The 21,249-nt window shown below is 38.9% G+C and overlaps 1 protein-coding gene across 1 annotated transcript; it reads left to right on the top strand.

Annotated features, from left to right (window-relative positions):
* Positions 1-1,436: 1,436 nt before the first annotated feature.
* Positions 1,437-19,987, top strand: tmem106ba (transmembrane protein 106Ba). The gene is made up of 8 exons (XM_088327484.1): positions 1,437-1,563; positions 8,871-9,080; positions 11,712-11,775; positions 11,861-12,020; positions 13,430-13,573; positions 16,124-16,173; positions 16,258-16,311; positions 18,774-19,987. The coding sequence occupies exons 2-8, from the start codon at positions 8,885-8,887 to the stop codon at positions 18,889-18,891; spliced, it is 786 nt and encodes a 261-aa protein (XP_088183610.1). The 5' UTR covers positions 1,437-1,563; positions 8,871-8,884; the 3' UTR covers positions 18,892-19,987.
* Positions 19,988-21,249: the final 1,262 nt, after the last annotated feature.

Below are 21,249 nucleotides of genomic sequence, written 5' to 3'. Positions count from 1 at the left end.
AGATAGGTAGGTGGGTAGGTAGGTAGGTAGGTAGGTAGGTAGGTAGGTAGGTAGGTAGGTAGGTGGGTGGGCATGCAGGCAGGTAGGTACGCAGGCAGATAGGCAGGCAGGTAGATAGGTAGGTGGGTAGGTAGGTAGGTAGGTAGGTAGGTAGGTAGGTAGGTAGGTAGGTAGGTAGGTAGCTAGGAAAGTAGCTAGGAAAGTCGGTAGGTAGGTAGGTAGGTAGGTAGGTAGGTAGGTAGGTAGGTAGGTAGGTAGGTAGGTAGGTAGGTGGGCATGCAGGCAGGTAGGTATGCAGGCAGATAGGCAGGCAGGTAGATAGGTAAGTGGGTAGGTAGGTAGCTAGGAAAGTAGGTAGGTAGGTAGGTAGGTAGGTAGGTAGGTAGGTAGGTAGGTAGGTAGGTAGGTAGGTAGGTAGGTAGGTAGGTAGGTAGGTAGGTAGGTAGGTGGGTGGGCATGCAGGCAGGTAGGTATGCAGGCAGATAGGCAGGCAGGTCGATAGGTAGGTGGGTAGGTAGGTAGGTAGCTAGGAAAGTAGGTAGGTAGGTAGGTAAGTAGGTAGGTAGGTAGGTAGGTAGGTAGGTAGGTAGGTAGGTAGGTAGGTAGGTAGGTAGGTAGGTAGGTAGGTAGGTAGGTGGGTGGGCATGCAGGCAGGTAGGTACGCAGGCAGATAGGCAGGCAGGTCGATAGGTAGGTGGGTAGGTAGGTAGGTAGGTAGCTAGGAAAGTAGCTAGGAAAGTCGGTAGGTAGGTAGGTAGGTAGGTAGGTAGGTAGGTAGGTAGGTAGATAGGTAGGAAGATAGGTAGGTAGGTAGGAAGGTTGGTAGGTAGGCAGGTAGGTAGGAAGGTTGGTAGGTAGGTAGGGAGCTAGGAAGGTAGGTAGGTAAAAACGTAGGTTGGTGGCAAGGAAGGTAGGTCGGTAGGTAGGTAGGTAGGAAGGTTGGTAGGTAGGTAGGTAGGTAGAAAGGTTGGTAGGTAGGTAGGTAGGTAAAAAGATAGGTTGGTGGCAAGGAAGGTAGGTCGGTAGGTCGGTAGGTAGGTGGGTAGGTAGGTAGGTAAGAAGGTAGGTAGGTAGGTAGGTAGGTAGGTAGGTACCAACGTTGTGAAGCATTGTACATAACGAGATATGGCACTCCAGGGTAAACATTTAATAAAAACTTCAAAGAGAAAAATAAGTCTTTACAAAAATAAAATAAAAATAATAATAATAAAAAATCAAAAAATTATATATATATATATATATATATATATATATATATATATATATATATATATATATATATATATATATAAACAAGTTTGTATAGTTTTGTACATTAAAGATGAATGATGTATGTTTATTAGTTATTTATTTTGTTTTTAAATATTATTCACCATTTTGCTTTTTTCTTCGATGAACAGTCTGTAAACGTGACGTCACGATTATCGACGGTTTCTGACCAATGGGGCGAAGAAGGGGGAGGTCCCAAATAGCTTCCTTCTCCCCTGCGGATCAGAAGCATAACAAACCCGGCACTCGTAGCGCATGACGGCAAATTGACCCAAATAACGAGCGACGACACGGGTGAGTCATCACGTAATGCATTAACATTTTCCACATTTATTAAGAAAATATATTAAATTTACGAGGAAAAAACAAGCAGAGAGCTCGTAAATCGCTCGCAGTGACGCATTGGCGTCCATTGATCGTGTTGCTTTGTCTCGTGAGAACCAATCGCTCCATGACAGCAGATCGAAGACATTGTTCGAATATTCCGGTGAACGATGGCTAATGAAACATTTGTAGCGGAATAATGTCGAATGCGAGGAAACGGCAGCGTTCGCGAGGATTTCGAGCTGGCGGTACTTCATGTTCCCGAGCGTGTCCGCTTGAGAGAACAGGGCGGACAGGGCCGAAGCGTTTGTGCAACATGTTAAATCGTTGAGGCAAATGTATGGAATAGTTAACTAGAGTGACACGCTGCACGAATGTCTCACCTACACAATAATTTGGAATAATTGTGAATATGATTTACATCGTGGATCAAATGAAATGCCATACGAAATATCCACGCGTTCGCTTTATTCCGTAATTTATCAACAATGTAAACAATATCAATTTCGATCTATCTCTATCTAGATTACATTAGATATTCTACCTATCTATCTCTATTTAGATTACATTAAATATTCTATCTATCTCTAACTAGATTACATCAAATATTCTATCTTTTTATCTCTATCTAGATTACATTAGATATTCTACCTATCTATCTCTATTTAGATTACATTAAATATTCTATCTATCTCTAACTAGATTACATCAAATATTCTATCTTTTTATCTCTATTTAGATTACATTAAATATTCTATCTATTTATCTCTAACTACATTACATAAAATATTCTATCTTTTTATCTCTATCTAGATTACATTAGATATTCTACCTATCTATCTCTATTTAGATTACATTAAATATTCTATCTATCTATCTGGATTACATTAGATATTCTACCTATCTATCTCTATTTAGATTACATTAAATATTCTATCTATCTCTATTTAGATTACATTAGATATTCTATCTATCTATCTAGATTACATTAGATATTCTATCCATCTATCTCTTTCTAGATCACATTAGATATTCTATCCATCTATCTCTTTCTAGATCACATTAGATATTCTATCCATCTATCTAGATTACATTAGATATTCTATCCATCTATCTATCTAGATTACATTAGATATTCTATCTATCTAGATTACATTAGATATTCTATCCATCTATCTATCTAGATTACATTAGATATTCTATCCATCTATCTATCTCTAGATTACATTAGATATTCTATCCATCTATCTATCTCTAGATTACATTAGATATTCTATCTAGATTACATTAGATATTTTATTCATCTATCTATCTCTATCTAGATTACATTAGATATTCTACCTATCTATCTCTATTTAGATTACATTAAATATTCTATCTATCTCTATCTGGATTACATTAGATATTCTACCTATCTATCTCTATTTAGATTACATTAAATATTCTATCTATCTCTATTTAGATTACATTAGATATTCTATCTATCTATCTAGATTACATTAGATATTATATCCATCTATCTCTTTCTAGATCACATTAGATATTCTTTCCATCTATCTATCCAGATTACATTAGATATTCTATCCATCTATCTATCTCTATCTAGATTACATTAGATATTCTATCCATCCATCTATCTCTAGATTACATTAGATATTTGATCCATCTATCTATCTCTAGATTACATTAGATATTCTATCTATCTCTATCTAGATTACATTAGATATTTTATTCATCTATCTCTATCTAGATTACATTAGATATTATATCTATCTCTATCTAGATTACATTAGATATTCTACCTATCTATCTCTATTTAGATTACATTAGATATTCTACCTATCTATCTCTATTTAGATTACATTAGATATTCTACCTATCTATCTCTATTTAGATTACATTAAATATTCTATCTATCTCCATCTGGATTACATTAGATATTCTACCTATCTATCTCTATTTAGATTACATTAAATATTCTATCTCTATTTAGATTACATTAGATATTCTATCCATTTATCTCTTTCTAGATCACATTAGATATTCTATCCATCTATCTCTATCTAGGTTACATTAGATATTCTATCCATCTATCTATCTCTATCTAGATTACATAAGATATTCTATCCATCTATCTATCTCTAGATTACATTAGATATTTTATCCATCTATCTATCTCTTTCTAGATTACATTTGATATTCTATCCATCTATCTATCGAGATTACATTAGATATTCTATCCATCTCTATCTAGATTACATTAGATATTTTATTCATCTATCTATCTCTATCTAGATTACATTAGATATTATATCTATCTCTATCTAGATTACATTAGATATTATATCTATCTCTATCTAGATTACATTAGATATTTTATTCATCTATCTATCTCTATCTAGATTACATTAGATATTCTATCTCTATCTATCTAGATTACATTAGGTATTCTATCTATCTCTATCTAGATTACATTAGATATTCTATCTATCTCTATCTAGATTACATTAGATATTCTATCTAGATTATATTAGATAGATAATCTAATCTAAGGCCATTTTTAAATTTCCAACTGCATTATGGTCCGTATCCGTAGCGCAGTGGTTGACACAATTGCCTAACACGTGTAAGGTTCTTGGCTCGAGCCCAAGTGGAAACATTTGTTGGCCTGGGAAGGGATGGGTGCCACCAGGCTGTACTTGCCCAAGACCCACCACAGGAAATGATGCCCCGACGACCCCAGTAGTTAAGGGATCCACTGGTTAACTAACCAACCCTACAGCGCTTTGAAAAAAGAAAAAAAATTCAATTTTCTGGTGCCTGGTATACACAAGCTTTTTTTTTTTACCATAATTTCTATATTCCTGTATTCCCCAACCACACTCGCAATATATTGGATGCAACAGGAATCAAACCTGGGTCCTGGCAGTGAGAGAGCAGAATTCTAACCACTGGACCACTCATGAAATAGATGAGATACATAAACGCATTGGATGTTATCATCACACTCTTTGTGACTTAACAGTACCAGAGACAAAATCAAATGATGAAAACAGAAATTCTGTCCTTTAAATATATGAATCAACGCAAAAAGTGTGATAAGGGAAGCAACTCTGTGATGTATCCGATGATCAATTGGACTGAAGGACATTAAATAAGTACAAATGTTATGTTGATGCTCATTGTCAATATGTTATTTTAACAATGGCAGTGTTCTCGTTTGTCCGCGTCCCTGCGTCCTAGACACATCATTTTTGCTGGGGACACATTGTGTCAAATCAACGTGCGTCCCCGGGACGCAACTTTTTGGACAATAAGTTGTCATTATTACCTGATTACTTTTTTTTTTTAACAAAGATTTACCGCACTCCAAACTTTCCGTCAGGCAGATCCGCCATTGTTGTTTTAGTCTCGCGCCGATCTCCGCAAACGAGATCTCGTTGCTTCGAGATGACGTCATTGTTTTGGTGGTTGTCAATGAAAGAGAAGTATGCCTCCGAAAAAACAGTTGGTATTGGGTGCAAAGCAACAAAAAATTGGTAATTTCTTCAGTGTCGGTAATAAGTCGAAACATAATACAGAAAGTGGTAACAACGGCAATAATTCTTCAGAAGACCGCGAAGGCAAGGAAAACACGTGTTTTGAAGCAAACAATTCGACGAAAGATAAACAAAAGAATACTCCTAGCAAGAAAAGGACATTTCTGCCAAAATGGCCTCAATTATATTCCTGGTGACGCTATGAGGAGGATGATAATGGAGGCTAAATGTTCTGTGATGCGTGTACCCAGCGTGACAAAAAAACTGGATTGCATAAATCATTTCGCAATACGAACTTTCAGAAAAGCACATTGGATCGGCACAATGAAAACCACAAATTAGCTATGGAAATTCCGTAGCTGCAATTGGACCTCGAGAAGGCGTCACAACTGTGGCGGGACAGCAAACCACGAAAAATATATGAACTGAAATATCTGAAGTGATAACTGCTTTGAATTAATAATTAAGTGTGATGATTAAAACTGAATGAATATATAGATTTATATATTTATTTATATATTTGTTGCCGATTTACAATTTCAACCCCGATAACACTAAATTTTGGGGACCCATAGATCTCTGTTGGGACCCATAGATTTTTGAGCATACGAGTCCCCGGGACCCATCACTTTTCACAGGTCAAATGAACACTGCAATGGCCACATAAATTGTTACTCAGAATGATTAGATTAAGAAAAAAATCGAGGTGCATGTTATAGACCAGGGTTGTCAAACTCATTTGAAGTCGGGGGCCACACGATAGAACAAACATTCTGTCGGGGGCCGGACTAGTGGATTAAAGAGAAAGAAAAAGAGAGATAGAGAAAAAAGAGAAAGAGGGCGGGAAAAGGAGAGAAGGCGGGACAAAGAAAGAAAAAGAGAGAGAGTGAGAGAGCGTGAGAAACAAAAGAGATAAAAAAGATAAGTTGTGAGAGAGGGGGAAAGAAAGGAAGCGGAAGAAAAAAAAGAGCGACACAGAGAGTGAAAGAGACAAAGACAGAGAGTGGGAGAAAAGGGGTGGAAGAGAGGGGGAGTGAGATAGAGAGAGAGAGAGAGAGAGAGAGAAAAAGAAATACAAGTAGAGTGTCTTTCTTTGGCAACATCAAGTGGACATATTTCAAGCTGCAGCTTGTTTTTCTCTTGCGCTTCTCAGAGTGTTGTCTCGCGGGCCAAATTCAATCCCATAGCGGGCCTGATCTGGCCCGCGGGCCGCCTGTTTGACACCTGTGTTATAGACAATTACGCTATGTGTTTGTGGAACACATAGTCAGATTAGGAAAGTGCTGACCGGAGGGTTTTCTTCAAGGAGCAAGTCAAGTCACATTTATTTGTATAGCCCTTAATCAATGAGTCTCAAAGGGTTGCACAGGCCACAATTACAACACCCCTTTCCAAAACCTACACAAAGGCACAAAAAACAACATGCAGAAAATGAAGAAACCCTGAGAAGGGGTCACACATGAAGTAATCCCCCAGCAGGATGAGCGGACTGCAATGGATGTTGCATGGACACCCCCAGGGTTGGGTAGGGTTACTTTAACTGGATTACTTTCAATTACTTTTGGATGACTCCATTACCAAATATACTAATAAAAGACAAAAGAAACTGAATATGAATAAAATGACTACATTTAGTGCAGGCTCGGGGAGTAACGGAATACATGGAATAGCAAAAATGATGTCGGCAAGCTGTTTGGATTTATTTTCATTTTGTTTCTGTCGCATTAGTTAGTTTTGCCGGAGATCAAAGCCAGGAGTGAAAGCTTACCACGTGTTGTGAGTCATCATTTTATTGTAAAGTGTTAAAGAAGAGGCGAGCCTTTTCATTTCAAATGAAAGTGGAATAAGAAAGCTTGATGCGGTTGCGCACGGCGGCGCAGTGGTTAGCGCTTGTGCGGCACAGTTCATGTCATGGGAACCTGTCGTGGGTTCAAATCCAGCTCCAGACATCCTGTGCGGAGTTTGTATGTTCTCCCCGTGCTTGCGTGGGTTTCCTCCGGGCACTCCGCTTTCCTCCCACGTTCCAAAAACATGCATTTCAGGTGAATTGGCCGGTCCAAATTGTCCCTAGGTGTGAATGAGCGAATGAGTTGTCTGTCCCCGTGTGCCCTGCGATTGGCTGGCAACCAGTTCAGGGTGTCCCCTGCCCACTGCCCGGAGATGGCTGGGATGGGCTCCAGCCCCCCCGCGACCCTAATGAGGATAAGCGGTACGGCTGATGAGATGAGATGAGATGCGGTTGAGAAAATGGTTGGATCACTTATTTTTGGTTACTTTTTTTCCTCGGAGGAGAATGTAGCCAAACTCTTGAAATCCATCTTTGGAAAGTAAGTTCAACTTCACTTAATTTATTTTTATAGAGCATTTTATTTTATGGATTTATTTTCATTTTGTTTTTGTCGCATTTTATGTTAGTTTTGCCGGAGATCAAAGAGATCAAAGCCAGAAGAGAAAGCTTACCGCGTGTTGTGAGTCATCATTTTATTCATATTTAGTTTCTTTTGTCTTTTATTAGCATATTTGGTATTGGAGTAATCCAAAAGTCATTGAAAGTAATCCAGTTCAAGTAACCCTACCCAATCCTGGACACCACTAGACAAAACAGGGTCAACAACAGTAAACATAGGTAGTGATTTAATATGAGCAGAGTCCAAGATGAATTGTGTGTATGGTGCAGCATTTATAGATTTTAAAAGGGTTATAGCGGTGTCTGAAACTCATGACAAAAAAGTTACATGACACCAGCGCCACTGCCGATTAGTGTAGTGAAGTGGAATTGCACTTTATTCTAGGAAGTTATTAAAAAAAAATCGTTCCCCAATGTCAAACTCACCACCCATGACAGAGTCTCAGGTCCCCTTGGGGAAGAACCTCTGGCTTAAAAGGACAGTGTGTATTATTGAGGGTCTCCTAGGGGTACAAAAAAAAACTCAATAAAAAATAAACATGAATTTTAATAATGGGTAAAAACACATGGTTTTATTTATATTTATAGGTCGAGGAATTTGTATTTCTTTAACGTAGCGGGATCCATACTTAGTACTCACCGCCATGTTTGTCTGGCATCTTGCTCTAACGCTGTGCTCATTGACACTGATTTTTTTTTCACATTAGGTAATACAGTGCCATCTAGTGGTCAAATATAACGTAATGTACCTTTAAAGGAAGATTGTGTAATAAAAAAAACTCAAACAATATTGATTTGAAAAATAAGCATAAACAAATGTTTGAGACTATCATAAATACGTGCACTTTTTAAAAAAAAACTCAAGGGTCAAGAATTTTGCATTTATTTGACATATCATAGGGCTCACCTAGGGGGAGCTGAAATGATTGTCCACCATCTTGCTGCAAAAGGGTACCCCAACAAACAAAAACCTTGTAAAAGCCTGGGCAATAAAAAAAAGAAGGGAATAAAAATGGTGCTGTTCGGTCACTTTGAGTTGGAGGTAAGATCCAAAAACACCCTTCGTCCCTCAAATCAAAGTATGCTTTTGGGCTCGGGCTATGCCGGACTTTGATACCTGCGGGCTGGGTCGGGCTGGATTTTTTTTAGGCCGGATCTTTACCTCTACTTTGAGTTTCCGTATTTTGTATTCCTCCTTATGCTCTGTAGCACTCTTGATGCACTACACAATGCAGTGGCATCTAGTGGTCAAATATTACAAAGTATTCCTTATTACTACAGTCCTTTTACTCTGGTGTAAAATTGTGCGTGTGTTTTGTGTGTTCTTCTAGTGAAGGCATCAACCATGGGGAAGTCCCAGTCACTGCTGTCCTGGTACAGAGACGGCACCCAAGAAGCTTTGACCCCAAACACAGACGAATACGATGAGACGCCAGTACAGGGGGACGGCAAAGACGTGTCCCAGTTCCCTTATGTGGAGTTCACTGGAAGGGACAGCGTGACCTGTCCCACGTGTCAGGGCACGGGTCGCATCCCGCGAGGTACAATAATATTTCGGGATTTTTTTTAACGGCTTTTTGTCTTTTGCAAGGATACTTTTTCTATATGGAATATAAGAGTGATTTTTAAGCAGCGTGCCGGAGCACACTAGTGTGCCATGAGACCTTGTCTAGTATGCCGCAGGAAGTTGCTTAAGTTTATTTTTGCAAAAAAATATGTAATTGTTCAGCAACTGTGCTATCTTTCAGTGATCACCCGGGTAACCGCTACATTCTCCCATATCAATAAGTGTCTGCAGGAAAAAAAATAACTTGAGTAACTTCTGCTCAAGAGGTGGTACGAGGGAAATATATTGGGTAACTTATTTTGTCTGATTAAGTTTTCACTGCAGAAAAATAATAACATAAATCAAATATACCGTAAATTCCGGACTATAGAGCGCACCTGAGGTAAAAAATATATATCCACTATTGTCCGCTGCGACAACAGACAGATCTACCGGTAACTCAGCTTTACCCTACTTCCCATCAGCCCGCGTTTGCTCCGCCCCTTCTTTTTGATTCGTCCGTAGAACACATAACAGAATAAATCTCTAAAATAAATACATTAAGAAAATATACAGTTGCAAATACATTTTATACATGGTTACGCATATTTACGAAGAAAGACGGTACACTGAGAGAGTTTTCAAAGCTTTGATAATAATAATATAACTTTCATCCTAAACCGTGCCTTTGAAAGGTACCAACACGCTAGTAGGATCACGCTCGCAATGTATCAAACGTGCCTGTTAGAAAAAGCATCCCGTAATTGTGAAATTCACGGTAGATCGCCTTCAACTTCCTCCTCATAACTATCGCCATCAAGGGCGTCTTCCTCATTATCGGAACGTACCTTAACTTTACAGACAATGTATGCTTAAACTTAGAGGTTGCAGTCTTTCTTGGCGCACATATTCTACTGGTCTTAATCTTACCTTTTAAACTCCAGCGCCGCTGGTGGCCGTTAGAAAAATTACATAAATTGGCCGCTTCGCTGAATAAGCCGCAGGGCTGAACATTTGGGAAAAAAGGAGCGGCTTATAGTCCGGAATTTACAGTAGTAAACATTTTACACATAATCTTTCTCATTTTAATGTAGGGGTTTTTCTAGCTTTAATTTTAAAAATCGATAGAATAGAAACCAATTATTCTTTCAATTATTCTGTAATCAGTAAACCAATTTGCCTCTATGTGTTGCTTGTGCTCCACCATAATTATTTTTTTCTCTTAACGATGCTAGAATTTCCTACAATGAAAAAAAAAAAATTAATTACTTTAGGTTTTTTGAGTTCTGGTATAAATTACTAATCCCAAGAAAATGGATTCAATGAACCAGGCCGATGGAAATAGCACAAACAATTTATTAACACACAGAATTAATGATAGAAAAAAAGGGGAAGGAAAAGCGCCAGAGATTATTGGAGTTTTCAACCGCTAAGGTCTTGAAGTCACTAGCACCAAAAGAAAGTTTCCCGCTGGAATGCTAGTCGATCATTCCCAAGAATCAGCAAACATGGTGTTGAATCTGAAACCGTCCTCTTACTTGTTGTTGCGGTGAAATTCGGTCTCGTGCTCCGTATGGTCTCAACGTATGGCCCACATGCTGATCTCAAGGCCGCAGCGCAAACCCGCTCGACCGCGTTAAGCGGTCAGCTTTCGATGAAGCAGAGTGGAGAAAAAGAGGACGAGCTATTGATCAGCTCCTCTTTTTATATGGACCAGGGACGCTTCACCAGATCATGCCTCTATGGGTGTGGTCTTAGATATCTGATACACTCAGTATCAGATGACGGTGGTTGAAATTGTTAAACTTGGAAAGCCAAAGAAGTGCGAAATTTGCATAATGTCCCTCCAATCGACATAATTACGTACGATGAGAACATTATTTTATCAATACATTGCCTTGGATGTTTGAATTACATTCAAAACTTCATGTTATCAGATTTCATCATGGTACATGGTGAATTGGTATGTTCGGGAACTGTCCAAAAGGGGACGCCGTTGCTCCATCCATTCCAAAACTCTGAGTTACTTGAAACAAAAAAATGAGGTAGTCAATTTTGTGCTGGGCTTATTTACTCTACATAAGAATTAATTTATTATTTTAAATATGTTAGTTTTTGACTGTATCTTGTGATAATATTTATAAATTCCTTTGGGTACAATTGTATGTTAAATGAAATGAAAATGAAATGATCTGTATTTATATAGCGCTTTTCAAGTCAATGACTTCCCAAAGCGTTTTACAATGTGCTCCACATTTCCCAATAGCGGCCTTGCAGCCATGTAAGGCGCTAACCTGCTTATTGGGGGTATTAGGGGTTCAGTGTCTTACCCAAGGACACTTCGACATGTAACACGGACGAGCCGGGATTCGAACTGGGATCCCTTGATCCCAAGACGAGCGCTCTACCTCCTGAGCTATTGCCGCCCAAAAATGTACTGTTATATTTACCAGTGAAATGGACTAGAATGCTTTGTCCTACAATTCTGTAATGAGGAAGTAAATTCCAAATTCACAAGAGGTGACTGAAACATTATAACAATAGTCCACTGTTACAGAATATAAACTGGTCTGTGTGTCTCCAATGTATAACAATCTGTTTTATTGTTTCCCAAATTATTTATCAGGTCAGGAGAATCAGTTGGTGGCTCTAATTCCCTACAGCGACCAAAGGCTGAGGCCGAGCAGGACGTGAGTGCTTTTGTCCTCCTGATAAGCAAACAAGTGGATGGTTGACTATGTTGTGTCTCACCTTTGTTCGCTTTCCGGCATGCAGAAAACTCTACGTGACCATTTCGGTGTGTGTTTGCCTGCTGCTGTCCAGCCTGGCCGTTTTCTTTCTGTTCCCTCGCACCATCGACGTCTACTATGTCGGCGTGAAGTCGGCGTATGTGGCCTACGATCACGAGAAGCAGATCATCTATCTCAATATCACAGTAAGATCGCCGTCCGAACCGGTGGTCGGCAACCGCCCGGCCTCGCTAAAAGAGAGAAAAGTTGCCCTTGTTTATTGGTTGTATCGTATTTATTTATGTGGTAAGTTATAGATTTTGGGCACTGGTTATTCAGTTGACACATATATGTGCTTGCTTTTCTTTAATAAACGAGTTTCATTGTAACTTAAAAGTTTCCTAAATCATCCGGTCATTGTTTTAAACATGACAGATTGCAGTACGGAAAATTTTAAATCATCTAGAGTAAAGCGTTAAAATTCAATTGACATGATAAATAATAAAAAAAAACACTATATCTACCTTGGTCATGTTCCTCAAGAGGGGTGACTGACAGCAAGACAAACACAATAACAAAGAAAATCAAAAAGGGAAAAAATAGCAAAAAAAAACACACACGAAATTTTTGGGACCATGGCCAACCCAAATGCCCAAACATCCAAAGAAGTTAGTTACCTCGGCACCCAAGTTGGTCATGCTTTCATCCCTCCAGATGAAACAGGACATGTCACTCGGGTGAGGGTGACACAACACACTCTTTTGTTCAACAGCAGGGCCCGACAGCTTTCAATGGTTTACCCCTGCCGCATCATACAGGTGCCCTGCCCATCCCTTAGAACACGTCTACCACTATCCTTTTATAACACCTACCCACTCATTCCTATCACCAACAAGAGCTCTTGCTTCCACTAGATTTAGACCTCTTTCCTGCAGTGCACTCATAACACCATCCATCCACGTCAATGGCCGCCTTCCTCTTGGTCTCCTTCCATTTACCCCTGCTCTGTAGATCTTCTTAAACATTAGCTCCTCATCCATACTCTCCATGTGTCCAGACCAACCGAGTACTTTCTTATCCACATGCTTGCTCAGTTCCACCACTACTCCAGTTCTGTCTCTCACAATTTCATTTCTCAATCTATCCAATCTTGTCACTCCTTAAATACTCCCAAAACACTTCATCTCAAACGCATTCAATTTCCTTCTCAAATCTGCGTTTTGGCTCCAAGTCTCTGCACAATACAACACAGTCGGCACAATCACACTCTCATACAGTCCCCTCTTAACATCCATACTCATACTATTGTTGCACATCACTCTCTTCAGAGCACCCAAAACCTTGAAAAAATACAGCAGCCAGGAATTAACTTTTTAACACTTTCAATGGATGATGTGTCTCGAAAAAAAAAAACGTGTACTTCCTCTCAAAAAAGGTTGGGAAACACTGATCCAAATTATGTAAGATCCTTGATGCTGAACTCGAATTCGATTTAACAGATTGAGTGCCATTGACCTCTATGGACGTCAAACCACCATTCTCCATCAAAGTCGGCTGACAGCCATTCCTAATTTCCCATATCGACCTGCCTACTGTATCTATTTTTTTCCTCCAGAATACTCTGAACATCACAAACAACAACTATTACGCCATCTCGGTCACCAATATCACCGCCCAGGTGGAGTTCGCCAAGACGGTGATCGGCAAGGCTAAATTCAACATCAACAGCACCGTCATCGTACCTCTTGACCAGCGACAGGTCTGTATAAGTCATCAGCTTTACAGTTGTTTTTTATGTAATATGAACTCTTCAAAATAGTTTTTATTCAAATAAATAATCTTTTTATTATACTTCCATAATTTTTAGCGCATAATTGGATGCCTTTTGGCTATACTTTTGAAACAAATAATTTAATCTGAGACTTTTGCCATGGTCTAGGTCAGGCGTGTCAAACAGAGGGCCAACACTCAAACCACACCCTTGGTCGTGGGCAGAACAGGATAGATATTTATCGAATACACTAAAAACTTGACCTTTTAAACATAAATATGAAAACTTTAAACATTAAACAACTTTAAAAACGTTGCTCTCCATAAAATATCTCCCGTCAAAAGCATCCACATTCAAAACATGAAACAATGGAAATATAAATACAATTTGGTGCTTTTTACTTTAGAGAAAAACATATACTATCTTATTTAACTCTTCATCTTTCTGTATCTTCTTCTGTGCATTCAGGTTTTTTAGGCTTACTCTGATATTTTGTCTTGTAGTGCCGTTTTTCATTAAATTCCTCAATCACGGCCTTATTAGGTCCACAAAGAAGACACACAGGATTACCGGCAATGTCAGTTAACAAATATTCAGCCTATCCTCGGTTTTGAAAGGCTCCGTTTTCCTAATCAACTTTTTCCTAGGCCATTGTGAGGGCTTAGCATCTGTGTTATCCACAGCAACAGAAACAGCACCCTGTTTTTATCCTTTTAGCCTTCCGTTATATTGTGATGGATGGAAGTTCGTCCCTGAGCGTTACGTCTCTGCTTCCTGACACCAAAGACTCACAATTAATGCACTTGTTGGTCTTGTTTTTCAACTGGCCGGCGTGTTTTTTTTTTCCAGTAGTTTTAAGCTTTCGGCTACAGCTACCTCGATTGATGCGGGAACATTTTCGGGAAGTCTTGTGGCGGCAGCAGAAGCGCTGCATTTTGGGATCTGTAGTTTGAGAGTTATCACCATTTCACATATTATATAGTTATAGTATATAGTTATAGTAGATGTATATAAAATGATTTAATGGGCCGGATATAATTAAATGCTGGGCCAGATGTTGCCAGATGTGAGTTTGACACCTAGGTTAAACCATTTGTACATCCTAGTACAGTGATTTTCACCACAGGTATTAATTGTTGTACTGTGCTGTGGGAAACTTATCCATTTTGTGTGCCTGTGCTGTCTAGCAAAAGCTATATTTCATTTGGATTTTACTTTTAATGCAACGACTCTAATCGCGGGATTTTTTTTCAATGAAAGAAATGTCTCATCTCATCTCATTAGCTGCACCGCTTATCCTCAGTAGGGTCGCGGGGGTGCTGGAGCCCATCCCAGCAATCATCGGGCAGTGGGCAGGGGACACCCTGAACTGGTTGCCAGCCAATCACAGGGCACACAGGGACAGACAACTCGCTCGCTCATTCACACCTAGGGACAATTTGGACCGGCCAATCCACCTGAAATGCATGTTTTTGGAATGTGGGAGGAAACCGGAGTGCCCGGAGGAAACCCACGCAAGCACGGGGAGAACATACAAACTCCGCATAGGAAGTCTGGTAGCTGGATTTGAACCCACACAGGAGGTTCCTGAGACCTTAGAACTGTGCCGCACACGCGCTAACCACTGCGCCGCCGTGCTGCCTTGAAAGAAATGAAAGAAATGTGCCTTATTTTAATAAAGGTTGAAAAACACTTTCCTAGTAAATTCCTCAAAACACTTAAAAAAGCCGTTAGTGAATGAAGCTTCAAGGTATGGAGGATCGATTCTGTCATATGTAGAAATAAATGTCTAAACTAAAAAAAAAATACCTACACGTGACATGAATTTAATCGAATTAATTGCAGTTGATTAGTGCGCTTGTCGATCAACCAATAGGCGAAAATCTCAGCCACTTTTACCCGCTACCTCGTTCAAATAACAACAAAATAAATGATGAAACAAAAACATAAATCGCATTTCTTATTTAACAAGGTATTGCATGATACATTTGTGGGCTAATTTATTTATAGGGCATATATTTGTAGGTATTCATCTGTTTGTATATTAATTTCTATATATGGCAGGATCAGTCCTCATGAGAGCTTAAATATATCAAAACATATTTGTAAAAATAGCACACATGCCCTCTAGTGGTCAAAACCACCAACAACAATCCAGCACAAGTCAAGTCATGTTTATTTGTGACACCCTTAATCAAAAAGAGTATCAAAGGGCTGCACAGACCACAGATTATTGCAAACCACAGACTATTATGACACCATCCCCTGATCTAAAACCTACATGAGGGCAAGGAAAAACTCAAAAACCTCAACTTGAGGAAAATGAAGAAACCTTGAGAAAGGACTGCACATGAGGCAATCTCCCTTCCAGGATGACCAGGCTGCAATGGATGTTGCAATAACAAATAATACACAGATATTCTCAACATGAAATATAGGTTATTCATATGCTATAGAATAGAAGTGTGTTTTCTATGTAATCTATTATGTCACTTCTCACCCTTTAACTACTACCTCTGTATGTTTTTTTGCCCCCAGATTGACTACACAGTGCCCACTGTGATTGCAGATGAATTAAATTACATGTTGTAAGTCGAGCTGCTTAAAAGTGTATTTTGGCCTTTAAAGTACTTTGGTCAGAACGTACTGATATTTCTTCTCACGTTCCACAGCGACTACTGTACGCTGCAGTCCATCAAGGTGCACAACATGGTGGTCATGATGCAGTAAGTAGGACTTCAACATATGGTACTGGAAAGATTTTCATACATCAGTCTGGAAGGCAAAGTCAAATTGCCGTATAGCAGGGAATAGAAACTTATAGTGACGCATTCCGAACCCCCTGTACCTCAAATAACAAATGTAAAAAACTATCAAGTATATAGTAAGTACTAGTTGTTTTTTTATACACGTGTATTTGATCAAATATCATTATTTATAAATAAAAATGTCGTGACATGACATGAGCTGGTCTAGTGGAGTAGCAGGTGGATGCGACAGTAATCTGTTCTCAGGAGGAGATCGTAAATTGACAAATAGCGGGGATAAACGCCCATTACTAAATGAAATGATCTGCATTTATATAGCGCTTTTCAAGTCAATGAAGACTTCCCAAAGCGCTTTACAATGTGCTTCACATTTACCCATTCACACACACTCACACACCAATAGCGTCCGTGCAGCCATGCAAGGCGCCAACCTGCGTATTGGGGGCATTAGGGATTCAGTGTCTTGCCCGAAGACACTTCGACATGTAACACGGAGGAGCCGGGATTCGAACCTGCGATTTCTTGATCCCAAGACTAGCGCTCTACCTCCTTAGCTAATGCCGCCCATTAGTAATGCATTCTGAACCCACAGTAGCCCAAATAACAAATAAGATCGTATATAGCAGTACCAATTACATGTAATATATGAATAAATAAGTATACCAATAAATGTACATGTAAAGGTTGGTCTGGTGGAGTAGCGGGTAGATGCACGGGGTGTGCGGAGAAGTCGAAGGTGGATTAAAAATGACAGATTTTAAAGCTACCACTTGCCAGGATTGTCATTCCCCTAGAATATTTTCTTGCTTTAATCACCTTCTTATTTTAAATATGAAAATATTCCCTATCATCCATTGGTTACATCCATGGAACATAGTAGTAGTAGTAGTATTTCTTGATAATTGCCAGCTTTGTTTCCAGGTTTTTGCATCCCTGCAAGCCTTGTGTCCCATAGCATTTAAATGCAGTACAGAAAATAAAGTATTTATCACCAACACGTTACATAGCACGTGAACTAAATAAAGAGACGGAAAGGCATCGTGGAAGGTAATTCAGCCAATAGCACATACTCATTTTCATGATGCCGTGACAAACCAATCGCCGAGCAGCTACGATATGACGTTGACCAATAGCAAACGGGCATCTGAGAGACGTAACTACATATGGACAAAAATTTCAAAGTTTTTGGGCATGCAAAATCGTAATGTAGAGAAATTGGCATCAAGAGGGTAGGAAAACATCACTCGACGGTGTCGCTGTATCCTGGGGGCTTACTGGAAAGTATGTTGAGTTTTAGTCTGGAAACTAGGTTTTGTGGCAAAGACTAGCCACCAATGTTCCCTCTAAGCTGCGCGCATGCGCACTGCCCGCACCTTCTAAGCGCACAAGAAAATCTAACCAGCTCACAAAAATGAGGGCTCGAAATTGCTAGTTAAGAAGTGAATTAAGTCAAAATTACAGTGCATGAAGGTAAAAATACACGGGTTTCCCTGACGCTGTGTTCTAAATGCGGTATTTGGAAGTCAAGGTCGAAGGAGAACGAAGTTGAGTAAAGTCAGGAGAGTTTTTCGAGAACCGGCTTCTTCGGCTCGGCTCACTAAAAGGAACCGGCTCTTTCGGGTCCTAAACGGCTTTTCGGGTTGGTTTTGCTTCTTTAATCCCAACATGACCAAATATTATTTAAAATTATGCACAAAATAACTTAAAGGAAGGGGGGAATAGAACAAAATAGAAAAAAATACCAAAATGAAAAAGTAGTGAAAAGCTGAGAAAAAAAGAAGGAAACATTTAGAAAAAAGCCAGAAAAAAAGAAAAGAAAAACAAGGAAAAAAGGAAAAAAGCAAATAGAGAACAAAAAGAAAAAAGTAACAGCTAGGAAAAAATAAACACAATGAGATTTTTTTAAAGGAATTAAAAAAAAAGTAGAAAAAAAACACAGAAAGACGAAAAAGTTTGTGTTGCATTCAAATAATTTCCAATTATATAAGTGAATCTTTTTGCCAACATTGTACTTCCACTAAAAAAATGTGATTAAGTACAGTTCTGTATCTTGCAACCGACTCAATAAGCCCCCAAAAATGTTAATATTATGCGACAAAATATATCAGGAAATAAAAATAAATGGATATCTTGTGAAAGAATTGTAAGAACAAAGGACGTTTTTAGGCCGTACAACCTTTGCAATAGTACGAGTCAATTCATTCAAAAGAGAAAAATAATTTTGCATTGCTGGAAACCCTGCAAAATGTAACTTGATGTCAAGTTTTGGACATGTTTGATAGTGAATTATCTTGCCACACTTGGGATTATGGTTGCTCACTGTTGTTTCAAGCGCAGACCCGTGGAAAATGACAGGGAACATTGCTGAAATCCGAAAAACAGATACTATGAAATAACGACTACTACTTTTTCTGAAACAGGGTTACGGTGACCACGTCGTACTTTGGCCATGCCGAGCAGGTTTCCCAGGAGATGTACCAGTACGTGGACTGCGGCGGGAACACCACCACCTTGCACGGCCACGTGCAAGTTTTCTAAGTCCAACCCAAGAAAGCATTTGTCCCAGCAGGAACGGTGAAGTCCTAGTCACCCCATTTTCCCAACTATAAGGTCCACCTGATTATAAGACGCACTTCGATAAACATTTGGAAGATTTTCTTACATTAGGCGCACTGTACTATAAGGCACATGAAATTCAAACGAGTGTAAACATTGAAGAAAACAAATGTCATTAGATAAAAATATGGATCGATTTTATGGTTTGTTTGGATCATGCATCATTCAAAATGAAACAATTCATGCATCGTAATTATTTTCTACGAAATTAGTATTTTGACGCAACCCTAGCTAGCTCTTACAGCAGTTTCAGGAGTTTGAATCGCATGTGCCTTATACTCCAATGTGCCTTGTATATACAAATATTTAATAAAATACTTTTTTTTTGAAGTGCGCCTGATAATCTGGTGAAACCTTATCCTCTGGGAAATATTTGAGTTGTGTACTCTCTTTTCCGGTTCAAAAGTTGGGGAGATGTCAAGAAAACATCTGTGTTTATGGAAGCTTGTTCGCTATTGACGCTGTGATGAGGCCAAGTAAAATGATATGTATATTCGATCAATTTTTAAAAATGTGTTTTAATACATTTGCATAGTTCACTCTAACTACTGTTTGGCATGTTTTTCCCGGCTGGTCTGGACCACTATACTCCATGCCACTGTTACCTCCTGAAGGTACTTGTTGATGCTCTTAGGATAACAAGGAATATTTTAGTTTTGAATTAAAAAAAGTGTAACAGGTACTTTTAATTGTTTTTTTCATTAACCAATCCGCGACTTTGTTTTCTGTTTTGTCGTGTGTTTTTGTCTCTTTAGTATTTTTTTCCAGTTGTGAAAGCATTTTTTTGAATTATTTTAACATAAACATGATTACAGAATACAAAACATTTATTTTTTTTGCATTTTAAGTAGCAGATTGTAACTTATAATAGTTCAAATTATCCACACGTGTGTGATGTATTCTATGTTTAATTTGTGATGTTATGTTTGGAAATATATTTGATTTGGATTCTTGATTTGTTGTTTTAGAAAAGAGTTTTGCACACAGGAATGCACAAATTAAAAGGTTTTGTCATTTATTTGTGTTGTGTTTCACTGTGGCCGGCAGGTGGCGCTGTAGACGCTCAAATTATTACTGTCACTACACAAACGCATGCACAAATATCAACGGTCGAAATTCTGAGTAGCGAAACGATCATTGGCAGCTTATTCTTCATTGATCCTATGTTCTAAGTCAGGGGTGTCAAACTCATTTTACCTCTGGGGCCACAAGATAGAACAAACATTCTCTCGGGGGCCGAACTAGTGTACTAGAGGGAAAGAAAAATAGAGAAAGAAATAAGACAAAGCGAAGGAGAGAAAAAGAGAGAGGGTGGGACAATAAAAAAGACAAAGGGAGAGAGAGAGAAGAGAGAAAGAAGAGCGAGGGAAAGAGAATTTGAGAAAAAAAAAGATATAAAGACAAATATTGAGAGAGGGGAAAGAAAGAGAGAAAGACTGATATCCAAAGAGAAATAGAGAGAGGGAAGGAGAGAAAAGAGAAGGAAAGAAAGAGAGATTGGGAGAAGGAGAGAAAGGGAAAGCAGGAGAGAGCAAAAGAGAGAAAAGGAAAAATGGAAGAGAGACCAAAATAAGGTAAAAAGACGCAGATGAGAAAGAGGCAAAGAGAAACAAAGAAAGAGACAGAGTGAAAGAGAGAGAGAGAGAAAAAAAGGGAGATAAAGAGAGAGAGAGATAAAGAGAGAGAGGGATAAAGAGAGAGATAAAGATAGCGAGAGATAAAGAGAGAGAGAGAGATAAAGAGAGAGAGAGAGATAAAGAGAGAGATAAAGAAAAAAATACAAGTACACCGTCTTTGTGAGAGGCACCTGGCTTTGGCAACATCAAGTGGACGTATTTAGACCTGCAGCTCGTTTTTCTCTTGCGCTTCTCTGAGCGTTGTCTCGCGGGCCGGATTCAATCCCTTAGCCGGCCTGATCTGGCCCCCGGGCCGCATGTTTGACACCCCTGTTCTAAGTCATTGTAATTTTCTAGGAAACTTGATTTTTAACATGGCATGAGAGATCAATGACAAGATTAGGGTCTATATACATTACCAATCCCTCCAATATTGCTTTTAAAGGGACAGTGTGTATTGTTGTGAAGCTCAAGTTTTGGTGGCAGTGAGTATTTAAAAAATGCACGTTAATATTATAGTTCATGGTTTTTTTTTTGCTTATTGTTGTTAATAGTTGTTTTTTAATAATACATATTGACCCTTTAAGTCAAGTCATGTTTATTTGTGACAACCTTAATCACAAGGAGTCTCAAAGGGCCGCAAAGACCACAGACTATTATGACA

The sequence above is a fragment of the Urocampus carinirostris genome, chromosome 2 (assembly GCF_059441175.1).
Source record: "Urocampus carinirostris isolate Australia breed hairy pipefish chromosome 2, RoL_Ucar_1.0, whole genome shotgun sequence".
Taxonomy (NCBI): domain Eukaryota; kingdom Metazoa; phylum Chordata; class Actinopteri; order Syngnathiformes; family Syngnathidae; genus Urocampus; species Urocampus carinirostris.
Note: the sequence above shows the minus strand (reverse complement) of the source record. Positions and strands in the feature narration are given on the sequence as shown.

Bases quoted from the DNA above. Each gene is read 5' to 3' on its own strand.
- tmem106ba (XM_088327484.1), top strand. From the start codon at position 8,885: ATGGGGAAGTCCCAGTCACTGCTGTCCTGGTACAGAGACGGCACCCAA. The intron at 12,021-13,429 runs GTAAGATCGCCG...TTTTTCCTCCAG, and splicing joins TCATCTATCTCAATATCACA to AATACTCTGAACATCACAAA. The intron at 13,574-16,123 runs GTCTGTATAAGT...TTTTGCCCCCAG, and splicing joins TACCTCTTGACCAGCGACAG to ATTGACTACACAGTGCCCAC.